Consider the following 14,504-nt stretch of genomic DNA (forward strand, 5'->3'; position numbering starts at 1 on the left):
TGTGAATTGATTACCCAAACTTAATCGAACCCGACAGAAACACAAGCTAGGTTAATTACTACCTATTAAATCAATATAAAGCAGTCTCGAACATTCTAAGCAAACACTGGCACATCCTTACATCCGACCCCAAAACCTCTAAGTTTACACAATCACATCCAAGTATAACTTATTGGAAGTCACCGTCCCTCAAAGATACATTGGTTTATAGCCACCACACAGAGAAGCAACCAACCCAACCACAACCACTGCCACCAGGAACTTTCAAATGTGGTAGTTGTTCACAATGCTCCTGGCTAAGGGAACAAAAACAATTTACACTCTCTAATAATACAATACACACATAAAAATATCATATCGACTGCTCCACACCTGGCATTATTTATTTAACCACATGTATCTGTGGTAAATTTTATGTGGGAAAAAACAAACATGCAGTAAGAAAAAAAATAAATGAACACATATATTCTATAAATACAGGCAAAATGCTAACCCCAGCAAATGTTCACGTTGGCACACAGCACAATTTCAATAGCACAGTAATTTCCTTCTCAGTCCTGGAAAGTTTTACCCCCAACCCTCGAAGTTGAGACATTGACAAATTATTATTACAAACTGACACTTAAACCCACTTCACCACCTGGATTGAATGACATGTTGTCCTTTAAAGCATTCCTTTAGCAGATACTTAACAATAAATCCTCTTGTTCTTGTTTTCTAGTTACATTGATAAACCACTACTGTATTATATTACCAACTAATTTCCTGTTAGATAGAATCCTGAGTATTATTTTCTCTATCTTACTTATCCCTACATCAAAAATAATTTGTTATATACTTTTTTGTAATGAACCTCTAACAGTTACATGTACCACACAATGTAACGTCTCCGTAATATGATTTTGTTGATATGTGAACTGTACATTATATTATACCTTATATGACCTGTACATATTTGTTCTGTATGGTACCTGCATTGTAATGGTATTGGCACCTACATGAGTAGTATTTATTTGAATAGCTGCTACTGCTGTTACCTTTTATGTATCTTTATTTACTTTGTATAGTTTCACATTATATTATGCTTTGTAAGAAACCTTTGTATTTTAACACAATGGTTGGTAACACCTATATAACCTAATACAAACTCAGCAATTAGCATATTACGTTTTATCATATACCTTATCCCCTATGAATAATTGATTGTATTAAGGGAACTACAAAATACATCCCATATCCCAAACAATTTTAAAAACTGAGCATCCATAGGTATACTATTTTTTTAAATATTTTTTTCTTCTTTCTCCTATTTTTTTCGTTTCTTTACCTTTCACCACCAACCTTACGGGGTACAGGAGCACCCTATACATAGGGTGCATTAGGCAGCCAGATCCCGGCTATCACTCTAATAGATGCCCAGGACTTACCAATCCGGACCACCTCCTCTGGAGAATCAGCAAGTGAAGGCGGTGCAAAATGAGGTTTAGAAATGTCAATTCCCCTCCCCCTAGGCGGTTTGCCCACAAATGTGCATATTATGCAGATATAGTAAGGGCGAAAACGAGTGTGACTTGACCACAACGCATGCGCGAGAACGTAACAAAAACTTGATTGAACCAGACAACACAGAGGATGGGCAGAAGTTGCCTATCCTAGAGTTATCATAAATAGCAATACATGGATTAACCCATTTAAGGGTGGACCGGAGACAGCTCAAGTCCATGCTTGGTTGGCTGCCGCCGGCTCGCCCTTACTACTATACCACAACGATTAAAGTAAACTGTTAGGAGATCTTCTAATTACCCTATTAAATAAAAAACAAAAAGATAAAAACTTTTCAACATTTCCATTTATTTCTCTTTATAGGACTAATGGGCTTCAGTCTGCTTATACAACGTAGGATAACATATAACCAAAACATATGGTATACTCTTGAGTATTCTGTCTCAAACGTATGTTTTGTTTATTCTTTTTCATATTGTTTAGAATAAAGGATTTTATGTTTTTTAAACAGTACAGATTTGCGATAAAAACTTTTTCTTCTACCTTGTATATCTATATGTATTTTCTGTATTCAGCATGCCAATTAGCGATTTCTATACATCCCGAGGAAGCCGATAAGAGTAAAACACGTCAGGACAAGAGACGTTAAGCTTTTACTCATTGAACTCCTTATTATTGTACCTAGTCAGGGAACACGATTGTCTACTCTATTGGTCTGAGTACACCCATGACGCTAATGGGTCAAGACCAATTCTTCCTTTGTACATTTTAAGAATTGTTTGTGATAAATCATTACAATACAAACTTACTTTGCCAAATAAAACCCAGCTTTCACTCTTCTCTTCTGTACATATACCTATTTAGTTATAGGGGCACTAACTTTCTTTGTACACCAAAATCTCTCCAATGGATACTTCCAGAGAAATGCAATTCATGTGACAAACAGCCAGGGGATACAGGTTTTTACTACATTCTCACCCTTACATCTCCCTGTTTATGAGAAATTAAGGTACACAGAAGGTAAGTGGCCTGATATGAGTGACAGGGTAGCACAGTATGAAAGGTATAGTTTTGCTTACCTTGTGATGGTGCCACAGCAATAAAATTTTAGGAGGAGTTAGCCACAAGAGTCCTGCAGTACAGTTACATTTCCCTTACAAAGAAGTTGGGGTTCATACAGAGTAAGGGGATAGTTATGTGTCAGGGTAGCATGATATGATAGCATAACATTTTAATGGGGAATGGGGGGGGGGGGGGGGCAAAAAGGTCTTTCCTATTGGCTTCCACATTTCCAGTTGCCAGCATCCCTCTGTTCCAGAGAAATTGAGGTTCACATAGGCCAGCTATGTGTAACAAGCACCCCACCAGCCACTCAGTCCCTTGCACCGCAGTGTCTGCGGATTTGACTCCAGGGGGTAGTGAGCAGTACTGAGCATCTCCCCTAGGCAGAGTTCTATGGCATGAGGAAAGGGTAACCACATAGCGACCTCACCGCCAGTCTAAATGCAGTTTTGAAGTTTTGTGAACAAGCAAGTGTATATTTAGGGCACCACAGCACAGAGTGAATTGAAAGTACCCTTATGCTCATTGCAAGTGGCCCTCGGGGGTCTCTAAAATGCAAATTCAATTTGGGGACCCTGATCTTGAAATTTCCCCCCTTAATGTGAAAATATCACCTATTGTTATTGGCTTTTTTTGCATGTGACCCCATATCTGGCAACTTGTTATGTCTAGGGGGCTGCAATTTAGTTTTTTTAGCAGCTCTCTAGGCAGGGGTGTAGTGGGGCAGGAACGCCGTGCCCTCACTTTTTTCGGGACCCACGTATAGGCTCTCCCTGCACACTCGCCACTGATAGCCTTTACTAAAACTGTGCCCCTCTTCTTTTTTTTACGACCACACTCCTGCCTCTGGGTCACCATTTCTATGACAATCAGTGTAGGAGATATAAAGGTTTATACATGGGGATAATAGGAGCTGCATAGACACTGATTGCTGAGGTCTATAGTACACGCCCACTCCCAAGGAGCTAACACTGAGCATGATTGAGAAGGAGACTGATAAAGACGATTAGCATGAGACAGAGAGATAGCACCATTTAATAGAAAAAGATAGGAGATACACACAGACATAGCTGACTGTAATGTCATTGTACACGCCCAATCAGCTGGTAGGACACATTCGGTAAGTAGAATTATCTCATAGGATACCAGCCCCCGTAAGATAACGAGCAGAGAGGGAATGAGGAGAGGGACAGATATGGGACTGTGGGTTACATACAAGACAGGGAGGGGTTCAGTGTCAGATACATCCAAGTAAGGGCAAGATATTCAAAAAACACAGTACTTTCCTAGGAATATGCTGGATTTGAGCGATGCAGATATTTTTTGCCTTGAGCCATTTGCCACTCTGACGAGAATGGCACGAACGTAGGAACAGTAATTTTGGGGCAGTCAATACCTAAAATGGAACAAAAATTATGGAGATCCTCCAGGTAACGTAAAACTGCAGAGATTACATCCTTGTGTGCTATAAGGCTAAAGGGGAATTCCTAAAAGGTAGGGGATGGACTTATCATGAAGGATGGTGAGCAAATGTTGTAGAGTACGGCACTGCTATAGAGTAAGCCAGATAAGGTAAGGAAACAGCTGTATTTCAGCCCCATCAAATTTCACCGATCTCATGTTGCAGGCTATGCGCATGATTTCTTATTTTAATTGAAAATCCTGGATTCTGCAGACCACATCTCTTGGTCTGGATGGCAGGCTCACCAGGCCAGGGCCGCTGCCAAACTGGATTGGTACCGATATCGGTCAGCCTAGAATGTTAATAAATATAGTTTGCAATACCCCTCGGATATCTGCAGCCTGTGTAGCTTCTGAGAACCCCCAAATTCTAAATATTATTGCACTGTAAGGCCCTGGCCAGCACCAGTCCTCACCAGACACCAGTCCCCTAATCTAACACCGCAGTCTTCACTGGGTATGTCTCCCAGCACTTGGTTGCCCCTGGAACTTACAGCGCAAGGGATGGTGTCTTGGAATGGGCTGGCAGCAAGCCAGGAGCCCACAGATAAAGCAGTACCAAGATTCCAACAGAGCCAAGTCCAGAACACAGAGCAGAGGTCATACACAGAGTATCTGTCCACCAAACAAAGTACACAAGGGCAAAACACAAGCAGAGTCGGGGCTCACAGGCAAAAGGTCAATCCAAGCTGCATACAAACGATGAGTCAGAAATAGGCAAGGTCAGCAACAATAAATCAGCCGATAAATCTCCAGCACAGATTAGCCCAGCTACACGCTACAACAGGTGATGGTGACTGGGAGCAGAGAGGCTATAAGGTCCCAGCAGCCAATAGCAGTGCAGGACTGAGTCAGGAGCTAATTGCCTCTAAAATCTCCTTCAGCTGTGCACAGCCTCACAGAGTGGTGCTGGAGATGCCAAAAATACATCAGGCTACAAGGCAAAAGGGAAGCAGGGGCTGCTGCTATCTTAGTTCTCCTGGCTGCTGCAAATGACATCGCTGGACAGAATTAACAGTGTTTTATACTGTGATGGCGCACAGCACAGAGTTGCCGGACAGATGAGCGTCTCCTAACATGTACCACCTTTCTCGGTTGTCTAGATCCTCCAGATGATGTTTCAAATCTTGGAGAACTTGTGCAGAAACATGGTCCTGGATTTGCGAAATTGACACAGAACTTCAGGCAGCTAAGGGGACAACCAATTGCACAAGGTCTGCCAATGAGCGGATGTAGGCATGTAGGGTGTTAATTTCTTCCCTACATGCTTCCTTCATTTCTAAAATCAGAAGTCGGAAGTCTTCTTTTGTAGGCACATGTTGCATATAGCCCTCCAGGAAGTAAGTGCTATCTGTGGGCCCCAGGAGACATCCATTTCTGGCCTGTCACTTCTCCCTGGGCAGTAGGGGGCATGGGTAGGACCTTTAATGCCCCGCTCAGCTAGAACAGGCAGAGTGTATTCCTGCACTGATCCCAGATCCAGGGGAATCCCCACTTTTCTCTATGCTAGTGGTATTGCCTTTTCAACTGGGTCAACATGCACATGCAGTGTAAGACACTCCTGAGATCATTAAGAAATCATTGGAGTTGAATTTGATCTGTACATAACCAGTTTTAGCTTTCCTATAAACTTGCATAGGGAAAAAACAAATGTTTGTCAACACTGGCTTTATCTCTAGCACAGCCTGGTCTTACATTAGTAAAGGTGCACTCCAGTCAAAATAGAAAGTTAGTGTAGCTAACCGGAAAAAACAAAAATGTAATATTTTACTTGTACTAGATTGTACTAGATCAGTCACTGGATTTCTGGCCGGACCAAAAAGGTATTTTTTTTTTCTTTATGAGCAGCTTTTGTAAAGAGACAGATTACAAAGAAATGTACTGTAGAGACGTACAGAATTTAAATATTTTTTCTGGCATACACAGAATTCTACCTGCTAAGGGCTTCAGTTTTTTATCAAGGTACTACCATATTGCACTGATGTCCCTTTTTACTTGGTTGGCAAGTTAGCAATCTAAAAATCCCTTTATCTACTCTTTTGTAAAGCAAAGAAATGAGTTCGTTCGCTTACTGCAGTTTTTTAGTGTCTTTACTGATACTGAAACCCTGAAGCATCAATGTATAAGGGTAAGAAGTTCTTCTCAATCAACAATCATATTCCAAACTTCTCTGGAAGTCTGAATCTGATACTGGAAGCAGCAGATTTTACTTATACTTCCCATAGATCAGTGCAAAAAGACAGACGAGTTAGGAAGACAGATTGATAGAGGGATTCGCCTTTAAAAAAGAATAGCTTAGGATAATGTTAATAGCTCTCTTTTACCCAAACATATAAGGTAATTAAGGTAATTATACTGGTTGGAGTAAACGACACTTTAGTTATTCACTTTTTTTTGTTTTTTTTACATATCCCCACTTTGAGCAGTGCTTGTGATTCACCTCACCTCACCGAACAGAATTACATCTCCCAGAATTCTCCCGGCCCCTCCTCCACTTTAAGCATGCTTTCAAAGGGCCTTTTTCAGAAGTCTAACATTGTGATTTTTTCTTTCAGCATACTTTTGAAACCTCTTCATGTCGATTGTAGATGCTTTACTGTCTTCTGTTCCCTCTACTGTTTCTAAACAGTATAGAGTCTCTTGAAAAAGTACAGTCCAGTAACACCATAAGCCATACATAAGGAAACCAGGTGGCGAGTCCAGGGAATTTCATGTCAATGCAAACAAGGTTAGGATGTGATCAACTTTTGCTTTATGGACTTATATACCAAACAGTTTAAATATAGCAATGTGGTAGTAAATTTAATTTGTTTTTTGTAAACAACATTCAGTGTCTTCTACACTATAACTGCAGGTAGAAAATTATATTGTGATGACCAACACATCCTAAACTATTGTTGGAATGCTAACTCTACACAGAAATAGAACAGGTCCATAAGAATCCATAATTAATAAGGTCCAAATTTTAACCTCCTGGGCGGTTCATTTCTGTTCGGTTTTATATGTCTAAAAGCGGTACATTGTTTTTCATGGATTTTTTTTTAAAGTTTAATATAATAGTATAAGTCAAAATAATAAATTTAAACATTTTTATTTTTTTTATTTTTAATTAAAAAAAAAAATATTATACTCCTACCATTATATTATACTGTAAAATACATTTTCATAAATAATGTACTGCTTTTACACATATAAATTCATTGTATTGCATTCAATACAGTTATTTTGTACTAAATGCAATACAAATAGATTTGAATTCCCGCCCCGCCCCAAACAGAACGTCCACACGCACCAACGTCACCAGGAACTCCCCGGTGACTCATCAGGTGCAGAGGACGCCAGCCGGAGGAAGAAAGAAAATGAGATCGCGAAGGAGGACACCAGTGGATCAGGTAAGCGCTTTATTTACTATCTTTTCCCATTGGTTTACCTACCCCGAGTGTGAATCGGGGTTACGAGGTTATTAAGATAATTTTTCTTTGAAGGAATGTATAGCAAATAACTTAATAAGACTATTTCTTCTAAAGGCTTAAAAACTACTTTAAAAGCAAATCTGCATGGTGAGAGTTTTCTGCTACAAAAAGTATGTGATAATAATTGCATACATCAAACATAAAAATCATCTTTCACAAAGTTACTCACCTATTCATTTTCAGCAGGTAAATATCACATATTTTACTGTACTATATGACAAAACAGGCAAACGCATCACAATATTTTTAAGCAATGGGGACAATTTAGTGCCCATTCACATCATAGTTTAAAATGCATTCAAAATGAATGGGCTGCAATGTTTACAAAGTTAACTCCTCTACTTTATATTTCAGCACAAGACAATGTAAGGCATAGAGCATTTGCATTGGTATATAAAGTTGCAATACCACCCAGATGTTTTGAAGTGCATTGTAGATGTGTTCCAAGATGAATTTATCTTTGTATTGCAACACACTACAACACACATCTTCAGTGCGTTACCTTGTGGTATAAAGCACATGTGGCTGCATTAGTTTTTATTTTTCACACAACATTTTGAGAAGATACAGAAAAATACAAATTAATGTTTCCAGAAGTACAGTGTTTTTGATACTTTCTGTGGATTGAACTGGAAACACATTCTGAAGTACAGTCTGGATGACAACCATAGCTCTCTACATAGACAAGTAAAATAGTAAAGCAAAGGCAGTGAGTGTACTACTGATAGGATCACTGGATAAAAATAAAAGGGAAAACATGCTGAACAAAAATATTAAGACATCCACATCTTAGCACTGGTAGGAAAAAATATATTTTTGTTTGTGGGTTTAAATATGCTAGGAGACAGTCTAAGAGTTAATCAACGAGCAAAGATGAGCACTAGAAGTGCACATTACTGCAGTGATTTTCCAATGTGATAGAAACATTTCTCTAATCCACTAGTGATTGTTTTAATTTTCCATAGTAAAAAACAGTCTCTGAATTGCATGTGCTGCATTGGGAAATAAAAATCTTTAGTGCTTAAATGTTTAGCTCAGTAGTATAGCTTCATTTTGGGCCACCCTAGGGCATAATAAAACGCTTCCAACATAAGATGTGGAAAAATCAAGCCGTGTCTGGCCAACTTGAGCCTTGACCAAAAGGAGTTAACAATAAATTAGGAGAGCAGATTCAAATTTTCTTTCAACAAATGAAGGAATATACAAGATACAAATTAACATTATCTCTAAAATTCTTTGCTGTGTATGAATCATAGTGTGCGCCAAAAAACTAAGAAAATTAGTTTTTCTGATCAAATGTATAGAGCTACCTACCAATGAGAATTATCAGTCACCACAGTGAAACTATGGCACCAACCTCCCATCTTGAAAGACCCATGACACAAAGGATTGGAATGTACACTCACCTAACCGTCCTAGAGTTCTCGCCATCAGACCTGCAAGGAAATGAGAAAGAAAAATTACAAACAGTACACTGACATGGTTGGTGTATATATTTATATATAAATACACATATTGCAAACAGTATATAGTATAGTATAGTATATAGTCTACCTACTGAATGAGACAGAGATCAGGCTACAAAGACAGGGAGGAGAGAGTGAAAAATAAAGGGGTAAAGAAGGGAGAGCACTTATGTTGTTAGAGCACTTATGTTATGTTAATCTTGTGGATAAATTCAAACACTGGATGAAGTATGAAATGCAGTAACTCACTTACTGGTTCTATGGCACCAGTAAGTGTGAAAGTTGCTTACCGGTGCCATAGAAATGGCATGTGCAATTTGGATAACCCAAATGTGCAATAAAGTCTGTTTGCACAAGGTTGTTAGGCAAGAAGTCATTCAATGGTAAAGAATGCTCAATCCTGTTAAGGGTGTAAGGATGGTTGGGTACAGGTGGCTTGTTAACAACACTCTTTCTTATTTGAATTTGCAGAAAGTACTGGGACTTTAAAGGCAATCAGTTTGACTCAATAGATTGCAAATTTAGTGAGGTAAGGAATAACATTACTTTCTATTCAAAAACGTGTTGAGGTGAGAAAGTACCTGGCTTGGTTCTAAGTAGTGTTGGTGATCGAATTCGGGTTGTCCCTATATTCATCCCGAATATAGGATTCCCAGGGCTGCAAGGGAATCATCCTGTTTGCGATCCCCGGGCACTAGAGGTTAATTAACCTCCAGTGCCCCAGGATCGCGGTGGAACTGCAGATGAACTCTCAATGGAGTTTCTCTATTGAGAGTTCATCTGCAGTTCAGTTCCCACAGTCACCGGGCTGATAAGTACAGACCAGTGACCGTGGGAACTTTGTAGTCACAGCTGATTGGAGGAGGCACGCGAGTGCTTCCAATTAGCCGTGACTGCAGATGAACTGCTGTTCCATATGTATTGTTGGATAGAGATTCTCTATCCAAGAACACATACTACAGTTACGCTAGGGCTGCAAAAGCAATCAGGGGAGCAAAGCTGTCAGCTCCGCTCCCTTGATGTCACGGATAAGGGGAGGGGAGGAAAACAGAAAGATAAATACAAGGAACTAGGCCTCCAATGGCTAGGGAAAAGGGAATGGTCACCCCCTACAAACACCCTAACCTAGCCCTGACTCCTGTCAGTATGAATATCCCCTGAAGGTGGGAATATTCATACACTGGAACCTAGGCCCTAGTAGTCCTGCATAGCCCTAGGAGTAGTGACTGGCTTGAGAATACTGGTTGCTTCCCTGATGAAAGACCCAGCGTCTCCCTGAGGCCTAGTAACAACAAAAGAACAACAAACACCAAAAGTAATTCAACGTATCTTAATAGCAGATATATAAGCAGGAACTCTGGAGAGGACAACACACCTGCTCTTCACATCCCAGTAGTGAATATTAACCGCACAGCATGAAGTGTGAGGCCAGACTAAATGGAGGAGCAGTAATGACCACCAGCTGCACCTGATACAAGGGGAGTGCTCATTACAAACAACACTGAAACAAGTAAACAGTCAGACTGTCAGATAACCTCACATGCAGCTTGTCTCACAGATCTTCTAACCTTAGTCACGGAAGGGACTGTGACACTTGAATCCTTTTGCAGTTCTACACATTCCCGAAAAAAACCCAAATCCCCCCCCCCCCCATAGACTTTAATAGTGTTCGAATTCGGCGATCAATTATCAGAAAAATATCGGGCTATTCGATCAAATAGCTGCCGAATCGAACACTCAGCTGTTCGACCAACACTAGTTCTAAGTATTGATTCTATGTGCCTTTTAGGTATGCAGATTTGTAATGTTCATTTGTTTTATATGGGGGATGCAATGGTGCATGTTAAACTTGCGGTAATTTTCAGGTCTATAAATGAGTTATCACTATTGGGAACTTTTTTCTTGTTTTTCCTTGCTTTTCTTTTGGAGGATTTTACTTGATGATTTATATTTCACCAATTTTGATATTTACACACATTAAATGTTTTTTTTAGGTGTATATATATACATTTACACTTTTATATAGAATTTAGACATATGATGAGTGAGATATAGTTATTTAATTTATAAATTGGAGACATACTATGCTGTCGGATTATCAAACATTATGAGAATTACAACCTTGGTAACTTACATCAACCTGGTAAACATTATTGTGTTGATTTGTTTATGATAGTTAATCGTTGGAAATACTGGGCTTGTCTGATAACAGAGATACCTGCCTCACTGCTTTCTGGTGACCTCTGTGGTCAACTTGGTGAGGGGACTGTGACCTCATGGGATTGATTATGGGAGTAAGTGTGACATACTGTAGTTATGGTATTTTTTGATATATTGTGTATTATATGTTTTTAGTTCATAAAGTTTGTCTCCTGAAGAAGTGGACGGGTTCCACAAAAAGCACCAAGGACAAAGATTTGAAATTAATGTACTCAATTAATGTTGTAATGTATTTAGGTGTTTTTAATATTTGGTAATTTTTGAGAAAATTAAAGAATTATGTTTATTGTTATATTAGTGTCAAACTGATTGCCTTTAAAGTCCCAGTACTTTCTGCAAATTCAAATATAATGTATTTTTGGGATGTGACATATCTTTTAAGCATTGTACTTATTATCATCCCTTGCTTTGTTTTAAAACTCTTTCTTAGTGTAGAGTTCAAAATTTAGGAACATATGTAGTTACACAGTAGTTTAGGTTGAAAAAAGACATAAGTCTATCAAGTTCACCCACTAGGGAAATAAACATATCCCAGATATAAAACCCTATAACATAGTTGGTCCAGAGGAAGGCAAAAAAAATCCCCGGGTACAATTTGCTTCCTTTCTGATTCCATGAGACAATCGGATGTTCCCGGATCAGCAGTCTCTGTTATTTTTACTTTAAATCCTTAATCCCCAGTTATATTCTGTGCTTCTAGAAATCATCCAGCTTTTTCTTAAAGCAATCTATAGTAGTTGCTGAAACTACTTCCTGAGGGAGCCGATTCCACATTTTCACAGACCTTACAGTGAAGAATCCCTTCCTTATCCGGAGCTTAAACTTCTTTTCCTCCAGATGCAAAGAGCGCCCCCTTGTGCTTTGTAATCACATTACAGTGAATAATAGGGAAGAGAGTTCTCTATATGGAGCATTTATATATTTATACAGGGTGATCATATCCCCCCTTATACGTCTCTTCTCAAGGGAGAATAGATTCAGTTCAGCTAATCTCTCCTCATAGCTGAGCTCCTCCATTCCTTTTATTAGTTTACTTGTCCTTCTCTGCACTCTCTCCAATTACACAATGTCCTTTTTGTGAACTGGTGCCCAAACCTGGACTGCATATTCCAGATGTGGTGTGACCAATGCTTTGTACAGGATTATGTCTCCATCTCTGCAGTCTATTCCTCTTTTATTACAAGAAAGTACTTTACTAGCTTTAGATATTGCAGCTTGCCCAGTGGTGGCTGGAAACAGCTTCCAGATGGAAAGTCTGCATTTCCTATTTCCTACAGCAAATAAGAACAAAGCATCAAAATACACAAATCTCCTAAAATGAACAATACTAGCTCCTGTAGGTCTATTTGTACAGATTTAAAACTACGCAGCAAAATATGGACATGGTCAATAGCATGTTTACTTTTTCTTTTTTTTATAGAATCTGTAGGCACCATGAAATACTTAGGGCTCTATATATAAATTATTCCCACAGCCGAATTCTCTGAAAACTTGCTGGTGGAGAATTATATGGTTCTATATTTCTACAGGTCTATTAAAAACAATGGCTTGTTCTGTCATCTAGTGGCCAATCATCACAAGTGCACAGCTGTAACAATAGCAAAAGAATAGGAAGAAATCAAATTTTATCAGAGAACTGAAGAGGGAATAATTTATAAATGGAGCCCTTATGAGCCTATGGCCACTTGGCAAACCCACCTGCAGTCAATTTTTGCTGTCTGCCAAGGTGGCAATCCACCACTGTAAGGAGGCATTCTTTCAACTGCCCACCAAGTAATTTTGAGGACTGACAACCTGTGATTACTGGCATTTTAAATGTGCACAGGGGCACATACAACACACTTTGAATAATAACATATATTTTATTATGCTTTAGAATAGCCCAGGAGCTTGCATTGATTTTTTTATGGATATATGTATTTGAGATATTTATACGTTGTAAATTTACAGAATAACTAGTGATAGAGGAAGAGTGTTTTATATTTTAGTATACCTATAGCTTTTAAGAGGTGTCTATTTAATGTTTACTTTGTAAGAGTACAAAAGTTATAAAGTTATAAAGCATAATAAGTATGTGTTACTATCTCTATAACACAAGTTTGCAATTCTGTCTCCACACAATACAATAAAAGCTTGTCTATTAGTAAAGAAAGGGGTGTTAGAACCTTAGTCAGCTTTATCTTATAACAAGGAGCCTGCGACACTGCAAGCTGGAGAGGTTTGCCTTTTTTGCATTAGAATTGCATCTCTATTGCATCACGTGATTCAAATTTTTAAAAAGTAATTTATTCCTATCAATGCACATATACAGTACTGCTGGTAAAAGAGAAGTTAAAATTGATATTATATTTACAATATACCTTTGACAATAGGTGACTGGTTTCCGGCATAGATGCAGACAATGTACATGCTTTAAAGGTTGCCCATTACACTATGATTTGGTGATATAGTAAAAATAAACTTTTATAGTAAAAATAAATTTTTTTCCAGTTATTACAATAAAAAAGACCAAAGACACAAACATATAGAGAGTGTTGCATCAGGTTACACATATTTAGGGAACCACAGGTTAGGATTCAGGAAAACCCCTTTGAAACTGGCATCAACTTTTGTATGTATCAAACATCTAGTGTGTAGGTTCAACCTTTCATAAATTCTCAAAATATCCATTATCTAATATCTTAACCTCATATTCTCAATTCTACAACCCATATGCGTGCCCAGCTTATTTAAAAAAAGACATCTTTTCTTGTACCCAAAATGAAAACTTCAGAAGAATAAAGAAAAGAGGAGAATGGAGAGAGATAGGGGAATAAATCAGGAAGGGCATGATAGGAGATAAGAAAGAATAGGAGAATATGGGGAGGGGGGGTCAGGAGTTCCTTATCTAAGATCCACAGTGTAATAGCAGCACACCCTCACTTTATATTTTACCAACCTCAATTTCTTAAAAAAAGATAAGTGGGTAGCATCAAATAGTACCTGCAGACACTACTTGATCCCATGGGGACCATATCTCATCAAACTTCTCAGAGCCTAGCTGATAGTTGTTCCATCAACCTAATGTCCCCCACCTTTGCTCTCAGCTCTGAAATACAGTAGATGGTGGGCAAATGGATTTCCAATGCACTGGTATAAGGCATTGGGCTGCTGTAAGAATATGCACAATAGGGCGCTTTCTTTTGTTTAGAGAGTCTCAAAATGGACATGTTTAGCAGATGAGTCAATGCCCCTGATTCATCAAGCAGAATCGGATGATCGCTCGCGCATTCGTATTTGCGATCCGAAATCGTACGCCATCGCGCTATTCAGCAACTGA

The 14,504-nt window shown here is 38.8% G+C and overlaps 1 protein-coding gene across 2 annotated transcripts in view; it reads right to left on the bottom strand.

The window, feature by feature from the left end:
• LOC140342781 (IQ motif and SEC7 domain-containing protein 2-like) overlaps positions 1 to 14,504 on the bottom strand; it is a 418,938-nt gene that overhangs the window by 280,027 nt on the left and 124,407 nt on the right. For both annotated transcript variants that reach the window (XM_072429132.1, XM_072429134.1), the window contains exon 2: positions 8,906 to 8,935. In XM_072429132.1, coding sequence (XP_072285233.1) covers positions 8,906 to 8,935 — 30 coding nt within the window. The remainder of the gene's footprint in view (positions 1 to 8,905; positions 8,936 to 14,504) is intronic.

This window comes from Pyxicephalus adspersus, chromosome W (genome assembly GCF_032062135.1).
Source record: "Pyxicephalus adspersus chromosome W, UCB_Pads_2.0, whole genome shotgun sequence".
NCBI lineage: Eukaryota > Metazoa > Chordata > Amphibia > Anura > Pyxicephalidae > Pyxicephalus > Pyxicephalus adspersus.